This window comes from Palaemon carinicauda, chromosome 2, assembly GCF_036898095.1.
Source record: "Palaemon carinicauda isolate YSFRI2023 chromosome 2, ASM3689809v2, whole genome shotgun sequence".
Classification (NCBI taxonomy): Eukaryota; Metazoa; Arthropoda; class Malacostraca; order Decapoda; family Palaemonidae; genus Palaemon; species Palaemon carinicauda.
Window position 1 is genome coordinate 195,775,036 of NC_090726.1, and position 18,296 is coordinate 195,793,331.

The 18,296-nt window shown below is 39.3% G+C and overlaps 1 protein-coding gene across 1 annotated transcript in view; it reads left to right on the plus strand.

The window, feature by feature from the left end:
• Positions 1-467: 467 nt before the first annotated feature.
• LOC137629431 (polycystin-1-like protein 2) overlaps positions 468-18,296 on the plus strand; it is a 137,846-nt gene continuing 120,017 nt past the window's right edge. Inside the window, exons 1-6 of the mRNA XM_068360679.1 lie at positions 468-627; positions 1,734-1,912; positions 12,973-13,186; positions 13,925-14,090; positions 16,031-16,193; positions 17,923-18,172. Coding sequence (XP_068216780.1) covers positions 495-627; positions 1,734-1,912; positions 12,973-13,186; positions 13,925-14,090; positions 16,031-16,193; positions 17,923-18,172 — 1,105 coding nt within the window. The 5' untranslated portion in view covers positions 468-494. The remainder of the gene's footprint in view (positions 628-1,733; positions 1,913-12,972; positions 13,187-13,924; positions 14,091-16,030; positions 16,194-17,922; positions 18,173-18,296) is intronic.

The window sequence follows — 18,296 nt, forward strand, 5'->3', positions numbered from 1 at the left end:
CAATCACATCTTGAGTTTTTCCTAGCATCGTTAACGTAGGTGCTCTCACCTGTACTGCTGAAATGAGTCCCTTACATTTACCTTTTTAGTGGATTTACCAGGCCTGGAAGACGAAAATGAGAATAATACAGAAGAATTTAACTGATAAGTATCTAATCATCACTGAAATTTTTTTTATGAACTCTTTCTTTTCAGGTATAATATCTTACCAAAATCCTGACACTAGAAATTGTTTGATATCAGTACAGTAATGTCGTGAAACTGTTTAGAGTTACTGTACTATATTTCAGAATTTTTGTTGACTGATTTTTAAAGATTTTCATATCTTGAGGGAAACTGTAATTCTTTTCATATTTAGATAAATTCTTGTCACTTCATTTTCCCAAATGTGTTTTTAGCCAAGTGATAAAATATTTTTGAAAATCTTCATGAAAAATTTTGCTATAATATTTAATTTTGATATAAATTCCTTGCATTGTAGATGGGGATACCCTATGGACGAAGTGAATATGAATGGCTGGGACTGTCGAAATAAATCTATCCTCTCCATCCCACCCCGGACTTTGAATTACGGCACTTACAGGTTCACCTACTCGGTTGTAATTGAGGATGAGTGGCTAAAAATTCGTGAGTATGAACTTCAGTTTTAGACATTATTGTTTAAATTTTAAGTTTCTTTAAGCATATGAGCTCAATATAATACACTAATACCTTTGGTCACAAGTTTAATTTCTTCTGAAAATGAGCTCACAACCTAAAATGCTTGTATTGTAAAACAATTTTTTCTATATAGAAACAGAAAATTTACTTAGTGCATTCCAAATGTCTATAAACACGCATATACATTAATTTTTAATGGTTTTGTAATGATAATTATTGTAGCAATTATAACCCCTTACATCAGAAATTAATAAGAATTGATACAATGAAAAAAAGAAATAACTGTCATATCAACTTGCACTACAGTATCCCTTTAAGGAGAGTTTGGATAGGTATGAAGGAGACGAGGGGAGGAAAATGAGGAGGAGGGGGATTACTGCTTTGAAGTAGAATCTCCATCCGTGAGCACATACAGTAATGTCTCACAACACAAAATTAATTAGTTCTGGAATGGCTTTCATTTTGTGAAATTTTTGTGTTATGAGTCACATTTTACATGTAAATCGCCTACTTCATTCCAAACCCTACAAAAACACCACATTGAATTTTATGATAGAGCAACAGTATAAGCACAAGGAAATACTGAACAGCCAAATATACTTGAACTAACTGTTACCTGTAAATTAAGTAGTTATTAGAACATAATGCAATAATAAATGGAAAATAATACAATACATACAGTACAATACTGTACATTGTTCTCTAGTCTTGGGTAGTGCCATAGAAAAATTAGTTGTTAGTAGAATTAACTAAGAAAATATGTTAAATATTGGTATAAGAAATAAGTGATTTTATTTAGTTTTACCTAAGCTATATATGGAATAATTGGTAAATGCATTTTATGGCTAGTAAAGCATAGTTGATTTCCTTTTCTATTAATATTAATAAAATCTTTCGTTGGAAATTATGAAACTTTATTTTGAATAATCCTTGATTTATCAATAACAAATTTAAAGCTAGCTCCAAGTACCAAGTAAATATCTTATTGGTCGTATTTTCACTATTAAAGTACTGTACAGTACTTTAAAGATCAACTTACATTTTCACTACTTTTCATATTTTACCCTCAACAGATGAACCAGACTTACCCCCATTCAGAAGGGAGAAATCAACATACATAAAAGTGACAAAATCACCTTTAGTTGTCCTGATGAATAGCGGAGGTGTAGCCAAAGTCGTTTTGGGCTTCAACAAAACACTCCTTATCAACCCTGCAGAGTTTTCATATGATCCTGACTGGCTGGATGCAAAGGTAATGATTTAAGAGAACTAGATGCCAAACAAAGATTTAGTGCACTGTCAGGCATTGAGACTTTAGTGATATAGTAAGGTAATGTGAATAATGATAATAGAACTTACCAAACATATACTGTATAGGCTTACATGTATCATAAAACGATACTACTTTTTTACATTACCACTAACAAATACTGTACAATAATATAAATATATATCTAAAAATATCAAAACACTTTGCATTATTGTTTTTTAAATATTTAACTTAGCCGGTGAATATATAGCTGCAACTCTGTTGCTCGACAGACAAAAAACTGTACAAAAAAAACTCGCCAGCGATCGCTATACAGGTTGCGGGTGTGCCCATCAGCGCCAGCTGTCGGCCAGATACCAAGCTCCATGTAAACAAAGACTCAATTTTCTCTCTGTCGACGTGTCGACAAGACGTACTTTACTCGCTGTTGCTAACTGGAGTTTTTCACATCATCTTTGGTGAAGTACTATATTCTGGTTTTGAGCTTTCGCTGTGCAGGGTTTTTCTTCAAATAAATCCTTGAACTCTTTTTTGTATCGGATTCATTGTTGATGACTTAGATCGTTTTTTGGAATTTTCCCTTGACCAATTCAAAATGGCTGACCTTTCACAAGTTCCCAAATTTAGAAAATGCAATGCTAGGGACTGTTCTAGGCGTCTTCCGAAGGCTTCTCTCGACCCTCACACTGTTTGTTCCAATTGTCGGGGTAAAACCTGTCAATTGGAAGATCGGTGTGAGGAGTGCGTGGGCCTTTCGGAATTCGATTTTATCGAATTTGAAAAGTACACACGCAGGCTAGAGAGAGATAGAATTAGGAGAAGTTCTTCTAGGTCTATTGATGTTTCCTCTCCTCATGCCCCACAACCTATTCCTTCCCCTGTAGTGGTTGTTCCTAACCCCCCTCCTAGCACTCAGGAACCATCGATGGCTGACATGATGCGTGCCATCCATGCCCTGGGGGAGAGAGTTGAGTCCCTTGCAAGTGACCGCAATCAACTCATGGCGGATGTTAAGGATCTTAAGTGCCAAAGTGCCGCGGGAAGTGATAAAGTGCCAAGTGAAAGTGTTGTGAACAGTGTTGCGCTTGAGGGTTCGTCTGTTCGTGCCTGTCGTCCTCCTAGTCCGGGACCTCTTGCAAGCTCCCAAGTCCAGGGGAGAAGCAATGTCGCACGACGCATGGGTTCGAGAGGCTTTAATCAGCGAACAGACGTTCCCTCCATGGTATCAGGCGTATCTCCCCAAGATCGCCCCTACCTACGTAAGACGAGAGAGCCCGTTTATACCTCGTCGTCTAAAGGTGTTTCTCGTAAGAAACTTTGGACCAAGGTCTCACGACCTTTAAAGCGTAAATCGGTCCCTTCAGGACAAGTCCAACGTCCCGGTTGTAGCCACTGGGTCAGTTCGGACTCGTTGCCGTCATCTGATGACTGCTCACCGCCTAAGAGAGGCAAAGCGGTACCGCTTCAGTCACTAACACCGTCTGTCGCCGCACCTGCTCCCGTAGACCCTAAATGGGCTTTGCTGCAAGACATGCAGTCCAAGCTTACGTCTTTGATGCAGGACTTTCATGCGGAGAAGGTTGCTACCGTACCTTCTGACCAACAACCTTCCAAGCGATCGGTTGTGCGTCCTGTTGACGCTGAGGTAACCTTCTCGCGTCTACCAGTTGAGGTGGTTCCTCCACCGATGCGATCCAGTGTGGGTTGCCAGCCGCACGTTGACGTTAAGCGACGCACGGAGGTGGTTGTTGACGTTCAGGACGTTCAACAACCATCAGAGGTGACTTGTTTTGACGCGGTGCGTCAACCTCCGCAACCCGGTGTGGTTTCCACTGCTCAACCCAGACGGTCTAGACAGTCTCGGGTGGACGCTGTGCGTCCTCGCGCTCCCATGGTTGTTGACAGTTCACAGACTGTGCAGCAGTTCCATGACGTTGCGTCCGGCTCCGTCACGCATGCACCAGTGCGACCGGACTCAGCGAACCAGACGTTGCCCACTCCGTTGCCGTTTCCTCATCAGTTTTCGGATGAGGAACTTTCTGATGAGGATGTTGCTGAACAACAAGACGATCAACAGTCAGAACTGGACGAGCCTAAGTCAACTCAACCATCTTTGGACTTTAGAAAAGTCTTGGCTGTATTCAAAGAGTTGTTTCCTGACCAGTTTATTTCTGTGGCTCCTCGTTCTCCGCCGTCAGAGTTTGTATTAGGCATGCCTTCTACCGCACCTGCCTTTACTAGACTCGTCCTCGCACGCTCGTCTAAGAGAGCTTTGCGGCTGATAGGAGACTGGTTAGAGTCCAAGAAGAGTTTAGGGAAGACAGCATTTGCCTTTCCCCCATCTAAACTCTCTTCTAGATCGAGCGTCTGGTATGCCACGGGAGAAGTTCTCGGCTTGGGAGTTCCTGCCTCTGCCCAGGGCGACTTCTCAAGTCTTGTAGACTCTCCCCGCCGCCTTGCCATGAGACGCTCGAAGATTTGTTGGTCACTATTGGACCTGGACCACCTTATGAAAGGGATCTTTAGGGCTTTTGAAGTCTTTAACTTTTTAGACTGGTGCTTAGGAGCCCTGAGCAGGAAAATCTCTTCGACAGATAAAGATATTTCTTTGCTCATTATGTCCTGCATGGACAAGGCCGTCCGTGATGGGTCCAATGAGCTAGCTGCCTCATTCACGTCCGGAGTCCTGAAAAAGCGAGAGTCTCTCTGCTCGTTCCTGTCTGCTGGAGTTACACGACGCCAGAGATCTGAACTTTTCTTTGCTCCCCTTTCCAAGTGCCTGTTTCCAGAAGTCTTGGTAAAGGAAATTGCTGCTTCGTTAGTGCAGAAGGACACTCACGATCTAGTTGCGTCCTCAGCTCGCAAAGCTCCCCCTTTGCCTTCATCTTCCACTAGACCGAGGATAGACACTCCAGCGTCTCGCTTTATTCCGCCCTTTCGTGGCAGAGCCTCCAGCAGAGGAGGTGCTCGTGCCGAAGGGAAGCGAGGGAAGAGGAAAGGATCCAAGTCCTCTAAGGGCAGAGTCTGACTGCCCGCAACTTCAGACAGCAGTGGGAGCCAGACTCAAGAACTTCTGGCAAGCCTGGGAGAGGAGAGGCGCAGATTCACAATCTGTGAAGTTACTCAGAGAGGGGTACAAAATCCCTTTTGTACGCAAACCCCCTCTAGCAACGTCTCCTATCGATCTCTCTCCCAGGTACAGAGAGGAAGAAAAGAGACTAGCCCTGAAACTGGAAGTGTCTCTTTTGCTAGAGAAGGGAGCGGTGGTCAAAGTCTCGGACCTTCAATCACCGGGATTTTACAATCGCCTCTTCCTAGTTTCAAAGAAGACAGGAGGGTGGAGACCGGTGCTAGACGTCAGTGCTCTGAATGTCTTTGTCACAAAGACGAAGTTCTCCATGGAAACCACAAAGTCAGTCTTAGCAGCGGTCAGAAGGGAAGACTGGATGGTCTCGCTAGACCTAAGGGACGCCTACTTCCACGTCCCCATTCACTCAGACTCCCAACCTTTTCTAAGATTCGTTTTCGAAAATGTGGTCTACCAGTTTCGGGCCCTGTGCTTTGGCCTAAGCACAGCTCCTCTCGTGTTTACGAGGCTGATGAGGAATGTGGCCAAATTCCTCCACTTATCGGACATCCGAGCCTCCCTTTATTTGGACGACTGGCTTCTCAGAGCCTCTTCCAGTCGTCGCTGTCTGAAGGATCTCAAGTGGACTCTAGATCTGACCAAGGAATTGGGACTCCTAGTCAATTTGGAAAAGTCGCAACTGGTCCCATCCCAAACTATTGTGTATTTAGGGATGGAGATTCACAGTCTAGCTTTTCGGGCTTTTCCGTCGGCCCCCAGAATAAGTCAAGCCCTGTTATTCATCCAGAACATGCTGAAGAAGGAACGCTGCTCAGTCAGGCTGTGGATGAGTCTGGTAGGGACGCTGTCATCCCTGGAACAATTTGTGTCACTAGGAAGACTACACCTCCGTCCTCTTCAATACCATCTAGCTTTTCACTGGAAAAAGGACAAGACGCTAGAAGCGGTCTCGATCCCGATTTCCGAAAAGATAAAGTCTTGTCTGACTTGGTGGAAGGACAATATCAACCTAAGAGAGGGTCTTCCCCTGGCTGTTCAGACTCCCAACCACGTTCTCTTCTCGGACGCATCGGACGTGGGCTGGGGCGCGACACTAGACGGTCGGGAATGCTCAGGACTGTGGAACTCGAGTCAGAGGAGCATGCATATCAACTGCAAGGAGCTGTTGGCAGTACATTTGGCCTTGAAAAGCTTCAAGTCTCTCCTTCGAGGCAAAGTGGTGGAAGTAAACTCAGACAACACCACGGCCTTGGCGTACATCTCCAAACAAGGAGGTACCCACTCACTGACGTTGTACGAGATCGCAAGGGACCTGCTCATCTGGTCAAAAGGTCAAGACATCTCCCTAGTAACGAGGTTCATCCAAGGCAACTTGAATGTCATAGCAGATTGTCTCAGTCGGAAAGGGCAAGTAATTCCAACAGAATGGACCCTCCACAAGGATGTGTGCAAGAGACTTTGGGCCACTTGGGGCCAACCAACCATAGATCTCTTTGCAACCTCGCTGACCAAGAGGCTTCCAATCTATTGCTCCCCAGTCCCGGACCCAGCAGCAATACATATAGATGCCTTCCTCCTAGATTGGTCACATCTGGATCTCTACGCATTCCCACCGTTCAAGATTGTCAACAAGGTACTGCAGAAGTTCGCCTCTCACGAAGGGACAAGGTTGACGTTAGTTGCTCCCCTCTGGCCCGCGAGAGAATGGTTCACCGAGGTACTTCGATGGCTAGTAGACGTTCCCAGAAGTCTTCCTCTAAGGGTGGACCTTCTACGTCAGCCACGCGTAAAGAAGGTACACCAAAGCCTCCTCGCTCTTCGTCTGACTGCCTTCAGACTATCGAAAGACTCTCGAGAGCTAGAGGCTTTTCGAAGGAGGCAGCCAGTGCGATTGCTAGAGCAAGGAGAGCGTCCACCATTAGAGTCTACCAGTCGAAGTGGGAAGTCTTCCGAGACTGGTGCAAGTCAGTTTCTGTATCCTCGACCAGTACCTCTGTAGCTCAAATAGCTGATTTTCTCTTATACCTGAGAAAAGGACGATCCCTTTCAGCTCCCACTATCAAGGGCTACAGAAGCATGTTGGCATCAGTCTTCCGGCATAGAGGCTTAGATCTTTCCAACAATAAAGATCTTCAAGACCTCCTTAAGTCTTTTGAGACCACCAAGGAGCGTCGTTTGGCTACCCCTGGATGGAATTTAGACGTGGTGCTAAGATTCCTCATGTCAGACAGGTTTGAGCCGTTACAATCAGCCTCCCTGAAAGATCTCACTCTAAAGACTCTTTTCCTGGTATGCTTAGCCTCGGCTAAAAGAGTCAGTGAGATTCATGCCTTCAGCAAGAACATCGGATTTTCGTCAGAAAAAGCCACCTGTTCGCTGCAACTTGGTTTTCTAGCCAAAAATGAGCTGCCTTCTCGGCCTTGGCCTAAATCTTTCGATATTCCCAGCTTATCGGAGATCGTAGGCAATGAACTGGAAAGAGTCTTATGCCCTGTTAGAGCTCTTAAGTTCTATTTAAAGCGTACCAAACCTTTACGAGGCCAATCTGAAGCTTTATGGTGTTCAGTTAAGAAACCATCTTTGCCTATGTCAAAGAATGCTTTATCATACTTTATCAGATTGTTAATACGAGAAGCTCATTCACATCTGAGTGAGGAAGACCAAGCTTTGCTTAAGGTGAAGACGCACGAAGTTAGAGCTGTAGCAACTTCCGTGGCCTTTAAGCAAAATAGATCTCTGCGAAGTATAATGGACGCAACCTATTGGAGAAGCAAGTCAGTGTTCGCGTCTTTTTATCTAAAGGATGTCCAGTCTCTTTACGAGAACTGCTACACACTGGGACCATTCGTAGCAGCGAGTGCAGTAGTGGGTGAGGGCTCAACCACTACAATTCCCTAATTCCATATCCTTTTAATCTGTCTCTTGAAATGTTTTTAATGTTGTTTTTATGGGTTGTCCGGAAGGCTAAGAAGCCTTTCGCATCCTGGTTGATTTGGCGGGTGGTCAAAGTCATTTCTTGAGAGCGCCCAGATTAGGGGTTTGATGAGGTCCTGTTGTATGGGTTGCAGCCCTTGATACTTCAGCTCCTAGGGGTCTATCAGCATCCTAAGAGGATCGCGAGGCTCCGTAAGGAAGACGTACTTATAAGGCAGAGTAATCGTTCAAGTCGACTTCCTCACCAGGTACCTATTTATTTTGTTTTTGTTATTTTGATAACTTCTAAAATGAAATAAAAACTCTTAGCTCATAAAATGTAAACATATTTTACTGGTCTCTACCCACCATCCTGGGTGTGAATCAGCTATATATTCACCGGCTAAGTTAAATATTTAAAAATGATATTTTAATTATAAAATAAATTTTTGAATATACTTACCCGGTGAATATATAAATTAAATGACCCTCCCTTCCTCCCCAATAGAGACACAGTGGGACGAGGAGAAAATTGAGTCTTTGTTTACATGGAGCTTGGTATCTGGCCGACAGCTGGCGCTGATGGGCACACCCGCAACCTGTATAGCGATCGCTGGCGAGTTTTTTTTGTACAGTTTTTTGTCTGTCGAGCAACAGAGTTGCAGCTATATATTCACCGGGTAAGTATATTCAAAAATTTATTTTATAATTAAAATATCATTTTTCAAGAAAAATTTATGCAACTCAAGGACTTCATAATACTTGCACAAGTCCATTATTGTATTTTCAAGGAAAAATTATGTAACTCAAGGACTGCATAATATTTGTACAAGTCCAGCACTGTGTTCAGACTTTCACCTATGTTTTCCACTCTTTACTACACAGTCCCCTTTACATACAATCTTTATCAAAGTTTTCTCTATTTCACGGTCACTTTCATTTTAATTCCCTTTTATAATCTTTCTGACTTTACTTTTAATATTTTTTTTACAATGGCTAAAAAAGGTCTGTATACATTGTACGCACTACTCTGCAATCGTAATTGCTAGGCACAAACACTTGGGACTTCCTGTGGTGTTTCAACTCTTCTTGGGCACACCCCACCAAGTATAAACAACCCAGAAAGTTCAAAAACAGGCAAATGGGAGGGAAGTCCCCAATATCATTGGATCCCTTCATCATCCTGAAAAGACAAAATTGTGGAAACTGCCAAATGGGAGTCCCAAAAAATTATTTACACACTAATAAACACTATTACTGTTGCATTATTGTCATCATTCACTCTTTATTCTGATCAGTAATCATGAAACAAACTTTCCAAAGAGGAACAGTGTGATCTATGCCTTAATCACAAGATTCTTTAAATTAAGAAATTGTCCTAAGCATAAGAAATAAAGAGATTGTAGGTCATGATTACCCAAAAACAATTCCTATAGAAAACAATACAGAAATTTCTGTCAAATCTGGAGAAAACACCTTTAAACCACTAAAATAGGTAAAAATAAAAATAAAAAATCTTGTGCTGCAGAGTGAACATCCTCCTATTCCATAGTAAACCTTGAAACCTGCACAGAATGTTATTGTTGATAGATACTGATAAGTCTCGTTGCTTTACTAGAGTTGTCATATATGAGAAGGCAAGATAGCAAAATTTCTTAATTTTATGTAGTAACACTGACATTCCAAGTATCTGAGTTAAAATCGAAATATATATATATATATATATATATATATATATATATATATATATATATATGTATGTATTTCTGGGCTCAACCTGTGTCGCTCCATGAAATGCTCCTTAAAGCAGCATTTCAAAGGTATAAATACTGCTAAATATACCAGAGAAAAAAGTTGCATGGAATGCCAGGAATATACCTAGCTCGCTCACCCCTAAAGGGTGTCGGTATTAAAACTGGGGCGAGTGATACCACTACCAGAGGTCCCTTTCCAATTAGACTTCTCCCTCCTCAAAATCCCCCGTTACTACGAGTTGTCGTTCACCACAGCTACTGCCCCCTCCCCCCCCACCACCACTATATATATGTATACTGTACAGTAGGGTCCCGAATTAAGCGTGTTCGTATTACACGATTCCCCTTTTCCGCGATCGCTATTTTTCAAAAATAAATTTTCTGTATCTACGAGGCTGTTCAAAGTTCGCGAGTCAAGCACTACAAAATGTATCAAATCTATTGTCTTTTTAAGTATATTGGTAGCCCTAAATACGGTGATTTATAATAAATGTTACAAAACAATATCAACATTACATTTCATTAACATAATTTCATAATGAATAGCCTATTTAAGGATAAAATTCCACATCAACAATGAAATCAACTGTTAACTGTGCGAGTCCAGCTGACAAAATGTAAACAGAAATGTGGTTACGTTCTCGGCAATCTTTATCTTTCTCCAACCTTACGATAATTGTAATGGTAGTGTTAATGATGGTATATTTAAGCATTATTTTTGTTTAGTACAGTATATTTAAAAGCCTTATTTTTCCCTCTGGGCGTTCAAGGTTTTCACGAGTAGACTGGGTTCGTTTATCGGCAGTGAATGGCCTTAACTTCGGTAACGAGTCGTCAATATTTTGTCATATTTTAAACAGTATACATTTGATTTGCAAACATTGGTTTTGTAGAGTAGACGGTAAAATAAAATCTCGAGAGAGAGAGAGAGAGAGAGAGAGAGAGAGAGAGAGAGAGAGAGAGAGAGAGAGAGAGAGAGAGAGGGGGGGGATTTCTACATTGACGACTCGTTACCGAAGTTTAGGCTATTCACTGTCGATAAACGATAACAAACCCTTTAATGCAAACTAACTGTATCCTTTGATATTCCTCTATATTTATCACGAATTCCTTCTATACCTCCTCAGACACTCTTATTTCAAATATCTAAATTATTCTTATCACAACTAACACCATCTAGTCATTTTCATTCCATTATATCTATTATTCCTCTGGATCTTATTCCCTTTCCTTATTCTGTTTATTCGATGGGATTCGTTTTTCCCTTTACCGTCTTTCAGAATCTATTTTTAGCCACTGGCAACCAAATCCCCCCTTCCCCCGTCTCCTACCGTCTCCCCTGCGAGTCCACCCAGCCTATCTCATCACTCCCCCCACCTTCATCCTCCCCTGTTCTAGGTCTGTAACCTTCTGCGTCATAATATCTCTCTCTCTCTCTCTCTCTCTCTCTCTCTCTCTCTCTCTCTCTCTCTCTCTCTCTCTCTCGTTATACAATACTTACAAATAGATGAAGAAACCAAAATCGGTTTTCTTGAAGTGTCAATTAAATACAAAACGAAAAAATTATACCGTGTATACATCCATTTCAATCATAGCTTAAAATACGGTAACCGATTTCGTCCGCAAACCACTATTTTTTAGGAAACACCATTCTATTCCAGAAAATTTTTACTCTTTAAATGTCAATTGCGCTATAATAAAACATGTACTTATGTTGATAAATTTCGGGTGTGTTTTAAAAATCGAGTATTGCTAACTTATTTTTGTTTTACTTTTGGCTGTGATCACATCAGCTGATGTCTAGCTTCCGCGCGAATACAATAACAAAGAATTGTTTACACCATTTCTTAACTTATTCAAACCATCTATACAGTTAATATTACATAAACACCAATGTGTTATAACCTATCATATTTATTGTTTAGTACTTTAAAACCATCTCTCTCTCTCTCTCTATCTCTCTCTCTCTCTCTCTCTCTCTCTCTCTCTCTCTCTCTCTCTCTCTCTCTCACACACATCGAACGTTATAGCGGTAACCTAATTGTTCGGTGACTTTAAAAATAGGCCTAGTACTTTCTTCTTTTACCTTTTTTGCATATGGATCCATAATTGAGGTGGGTACAAGTTGACTTATAACTGAAGTTAGGAAAAGTATTTTGGATATGGAAAGGACAATTATCTTTCGTAACAGTTTAGAATTATCGTAAGTTATCACTCTGTCATTAGCGGCAGTTTGCTATTGTGGATTAAACGCATAAGGAAAAAAAAAATTTCCAGCTTTGCTACAAATTTAGGAATTTATATGGATACGGTAAGTAAAATATTTGTAATAACATAATGTTTACTAAATGCTTGTAATATCATTAGTTATGACTTAGATCATGTGTGTTTAATGCATTCGTTTGTTTATTATGATCGAAGATGGAGCGTAAACAAATGGAAGGTTTCCGTTTCAGGCGGTGTCATAAAGAAAAACATTTCATAAATGGCATTCATTTCATTCATTTGAAAGTTCTAATAAAAAATAATTAGAACATTGGTAATAACAAATTCAACATATAATCTATACTTGGTAAAATTGCTGTCAATTCAAAAACACAGATGTATAAATGCGTCTGTTTCTTCGTTGTGATCAGAGATAAACGTAAAAAAAACATTGGTTGTCGTTTTCTATTGTGCTTTTTAGCGTGTTTAGGAAACGCATGATATAAAATCGCCTTTATTTTGATAATTCTGGATTTTCAATCATACAACAAGCTAGTCTATAGAGTGATGGTTTTGCTATTCACCAGTTGTATTATACAATAGATATGACAAACATTAAAATTTGTCTGTATTTTGGGTTGTGTTATAACGGGAAATATATGGTGTTTACACCTATCCTGGTTGTAATTTTAACCATTTTTCAAGTTATTAGAACTTTAAAGTATATTAAATGTTTTATCTATTTACAAAAACAATTTGATATTATAAAGAAATACAGTATAGTACAAAGAAAGTATTGGAAATGGGTAGTAAACACATTTGAATAGGCAAATTGCTGGTTGCCATGGCCGCAATGGAATTATTTCTGTTAGTTGTGTGTTTCGAAATTCGCGATTTTCCATTTACACGAGGTCATTAATCGACCAAATTCTCGCATAATTCGGGACCCTACTGTATGTGTGTGTGTATATATATATATATATATATATATATATATATATATATATATATATATATATATATATATATATATATATATATATATATATACAGTATATATATACTCTACATTTTAATTACAGGACTTTGATTTCAAGTGGTACTGCTATAGGATTAGTCCAACGGCTGAAATATTGCCACGTAACAGTTCGGACGGTAACTGGCCAACTGATGGTGTAGTGTCAAAACCTCTCACTTCTGTTGATGATGTCACAACATACGTATTCAACAGCACCACTAATACAACTGAAGCCATTGAAGACCCTGACAATGGAGGGTGCTTTGGAGAAGGCCCTGGTGAGTTGTAAAATATGTTCAATATATCCATAAGATGTATTTGATTATTTTCTTATCCAATATATTTTTTTATTATTTGCTATAGTGCTCTTTACTTCTGTGTAATGAAATGTGATGTACAGTACTGTAAATATGACAAGAAAAATCCCCCTTTTTTATGCTGGCTACCTCCCAAAATTGGGAGAAGTGCCGCGGTAGATAGTAAATATGGACTTTAAGGGAAACCATAAATTTAAGATAATTTCAAGTATCAGTTCTTATATCCAACTTAAAATAATTAATTAGCATATGGTTGCTGCTACGTCTTAAAAGTGAACGAACATTTATGATTTTTTTCAATCTTCCAGAGTAGTTGTAATAATCATTATAGCCTTGATTGTTGAAATCCTCTGAAATATGTACTGATGAATGGATACATTTTCCCTGAAGGCAGTCTTTTAACTCCTACATTATATGGCAAGCCACTCTTCCTATTTATTATGGGAACTGCCTGCCAGTAACATAGATGTGTAGTTTGCCTTGTTTCTATGATCATTGATGGGGACAAAATAATATACATTAGATGATAATCCAAAATTCTTATTGGGTTATCTAACGTGCAAAGTTAATTTTGCTTTACCAGGCTGTCCGTGTGACGACATTGCAAGAGAAAGTAGGGTTGGGAGGAAGAATAGAAATGCAAGGAACAGGAAAAGTTTAGTAGAACGAATATAAAAGTTCTTTTATTCATCTCTACAGGTCGGATTCTCATTGAAGGGGGCACAGTGGAATTGAATACAATGCAACTAAGGAAAACTAATGTCACTTATCGATTTGTTGTCGTCCTGTCTAAAGACACGCGCAAGGCTGAAGGATCTATAGATGTGAAATTGGTACCTGGATCACCTCCAGCAGTTGATGTCAAGTGAGTAATTTATTATGACATGTTTTTGTTTTCTTCCATGCTTGCAACGGTTTGATAACTTTTGGTCAATTCCACAGGTATTGTAATATAAATAATTTTAGTCCTTATGTCATATAGAGTATAGGGACACTTGTTTGCCTGAAATATATTGTATCAAATTCCTATATTGGATAAACGCCAACCTGTTTCTAAGATGTGTATGTTTTATGGAAAGTTAACTTTTATAAGAGTAGATTATATTTTAGGCAAATACATTTAGGTTTATGAAAAGAAGACTACTTTCTCAGCATTTTCAGTCAGAATGAGTTTTTCTCATCCAACTCTTCTGAGAGATCCCAGGAGTTTATATCCAACTCACACTTTTCCCTGTAAACTTTGATTCAATATCTTTTCAATGTTAACCTAGTTGTGGTCTGACCTGTTAGTTCTCTTACCCATAATCTACAATCACTCTATCTAAGTAATATTGACTAAATTATTTTGCCTACCTAACACTTCTCATCAAGCTATTCCCAATTTTTTTATTTATTTGGAGAGCATTGTGCAAAATTCCAATTTTTTTTTTTTTTTTTTTTTTTTTTGCACGAGGCTGACCTGCAATTTGTAAGCCCCAAAAATCTTCCCAGCCACTCGCCTTAATCTTCTTAGGCCCTCAGGTTTCCTATAATCATCACACAAGCCACTTGGTTTCAAAGGAGTGAGTAATCCTTATAATGAACAAACTCCTATAAATGGTTATATATTTCATGGAATTAACTTTATTTATGAATTTCATCCTTTTCTTTGTTTAGTATAGCTATGGTAACTTCCTTATTAACTAAAAAGATAGCTCCCTGAATTTGATATTGTAAAAGATAGTAAATAAGTCTTTTAATGCCTAAACACCCTTTCTCTAACATGAGTCTTTTATGAATATTAAGTTCCTTTTTGATAGGGTTAGGAACGAAGTAGTGAGGGTGAGAACGGGTGTAAGAAATGAGTTAGCAGCTATAGTAGATATGAATGTGTTGAGGTGGTTTGGCCATGTTGAGAGAATGGAAAATGGCTGTCTGCTAAAGGAGGTTATGAATGCAAGAGTTGATGGGGAAAGTACAACAGGAAGGCCAAGGTTTGGGTGGATGGATGGAGTGAAGAAAGCTCTGGGTGATAGGAGGATAGATGTGAGAGAGGCAAGAGAGAGTGCTAGAAATAGGAATGAATGGCGAGCGATTGTGACGCAGTTCCGGTAGGCCCTGCTGCTTCCTCCGGTGCCTTAGATGACCGCGTAGGTAGCAGCAGTATGGGATTCAGCATTATGAAGCTTCATCTGTGGTGGATAACGGGGGAAGGTGGGTTGTGACACCCTAGCAGTACCAGCTGAACAGTTGAGTTCTTTGTTTGATGTCGGGTACCCCCCAAAATTGGGGGAAGTGCCCTGGTATATGTATGTATGTATGTAAGTTCCTTTTTAAAGTCAAATTTCTGAGTTTATTTCTCCCAGTGATCTAAAGTTCCTCGTGAGGTTGAGTTTTCTTTTTGATAAGTTCTAAAAAGGAATCAGTTATTATCTCGTACCATAGAATTTCTAAGACTAAGTTGAAACGGGTAAAGAGTTGTGCATACTGAATAGTTTTCAAGGACAGATGAAAAATGGATTTTATGAGTTGGTTTGGTGATGGATGTTTTTTTCCTAGTAAAAGGGTCTGTTATCTTTGAGGAATTTCTTACCAAGTGATGTTCTATTTAAGAATTATGTTATAAATCAATCATGGGAGCAATTACTTGCAAATTCAAAGCCCAGAGTTTTTTATCTTGGCAGTACAATTTTTGTAATGGTTTACCCATAGTCATGAAAGATTTTTTACTCCTTGCTGGAGATTCAAAGTCCCATTTATGTGAAATTTTCTTTTATGTATTACAATTGTGTTATAAATATTGATACATTAAACATTCTTCCTCAGGTGTCAGATTGAAAAGATGTGCAGATTTACCTCGGATGGAATGTACATTAACCCAAACTCAAGACTAGCCCTAATGGGGGCTTGCCAGGAAGATTGCTACGGATACCTCAGCTATTTCTGGTCAATATACACATTTGTGAACAATACTGAAACTCTGATACCAGTAAGTGAAGAAGGCAAAGTTTAAGTACAGTTTATATTAGTTCACTGTAAATTATTATGCAAAATAAACTGGTAAGTGAGTCATCTTGAAGAACTATTTTGCTTGAGTTATAATGTATTTCATGGCAGCCAGTAATTTCAAAACCATCAAAAAAAATTATAGAAATCTTATGAACTATTGATCTTATATTTTCTAATGATTTCCCAAAGTGTTGCTGCTTTCTGTGAAGGTCAGAAGAAATGAAATGAAAACCTAGAACATTGTAAAGACTAGCCTTTCATTCTATGCTTCTTACCTCTCTCCACCATATTAAAATAAAAAAAGATAAAAACGGTAATGATGATATCAAAAAAGGAATTTTAATAAAGGGGTTTTGACCAAGAAAACCCTATTTTTGGGAGATGTTGTGTGGTCTTCAAGGAATTTAGTGTTAAAGGCTATAACAGGGAATCCAATATGGCAGATACCAAAGAAATATCGTCTTCTCAGCTCTAGGGTAAGAGTTTTAAATTGCCTTGTGGGATTTAGAGATTGAGAGAGAATAATTTTTTTTAGGGTTGTGGTGGCCGATGTGGTAACATCCCTGACTGGTGAATGCCAAACTGGGGTTCGAGTCCCCCTCAAACTCTTTAGTTTCTTTGGTTGCTGCAACCTCACCATTCTTGTGAGCTAAGGATGGGGGGGGGAAGCCTATAGGTTTATCTACTGAGTCATCAGCAGCCATTGCCTGGCATTCCTTGGTCCTAGCTTGGGTGGAGAGGGGGCTTGGGCACTGTCCTGCTTGACAGGGCAATGTCACTGTCCCCTGTCTCTGTCATTCATGAACGGCCTTCAAACCTTTAAGGAAGGTCAATAGAATATAAATAGCCCCTGTTGAAAGGAACTTCTTAGTCTTGGTATTTTGAAACTGACTACCTTCTAATGTCGATATCTGCAGATATAATTGCAGGGTAGACACTGGACTGAGGTTACCATCCTAAGGGTGTGAACTTGTAATGTAAAGAGGATTCCACATCTGAAGAGGCTTTTCACTTTTGGCCAAAAACAAGAGACCTGGATTCAAACTTAGGAGACAGCCAGGCGTGTGTTATAAACTCTTCTCCTCTATGTAGTACTGTAAGCTCACTGACTCTTGCACCCGAGGCTAATGCTTTTAAGGAAATTAGCCTTCTGTAGTAATTCTTTTAGAGAAATGGTAGAATTATCTATCAAGAAACCAGGACACTAAGTAGATACTCTTCTATGCTTTGCAAAATTCAGAAAATTTTACTATCCATTGGTCTGCTTCATAACCCTACACATTGTAGTTTTGTGCTCATGCATAATTGGCGAGGGAGTCTAATGAGCACTAAAATTTTTATGGTATGGAAATGGTAATTAAATCATTAACTATTGAACAATCTTTTTGTATACATATGAAAACAGAGTTTTATATTCAGCTTTTTAAGTTTGTTCCTGTATAGATACAAACCGAGTCATTTAATTGGGTTACTTCTGGGTGAAGCAATAAGTAATCCAATCAAATTATTCAGATTTGTATAGCTAGGAAAAATAAAAATTGTTTGCAGTACTTTTTACTTTTTGCATATTTGCCAATACAGAATTGCCACAAGATACATGTGGTTATGCAAACAGTAATTACAAATGAAATAGTTTTCTTTATACTGTTAGAAATATGTAATATGTCTTTTACATTTCTTAATTGTTTGTTTTCATTACATTGTAACAGGATGGGAACATCTACATGGTAAACCCAGACCAGCCTAACATGGTCATTAGGAATGAATTATTCATGACCTACAAGGATGTGCTTGAGTTCCATGTGAAATTGACTATAGTCAGACATGTCGACAAAGAAAAAGGTCAAGGCTTCATGTACCTTTTGATCAATACACCTCCAGGTAAAGGAAAATGCACACTGTCACCCCCAAAAGGAAGACTTCTGACTAATAATCCAGCAGAACTAGATCCTGTCACAGGTGAGATTAAGTTCATTTTAAAGTCATGTTGCTGCTTATCTCCTTTGTTTTTTTACATGAAAACAGACCTGTTTTTTGAAAATTAAATTTAAATTTAAATTTATATGATTTTGATTTTTTATTA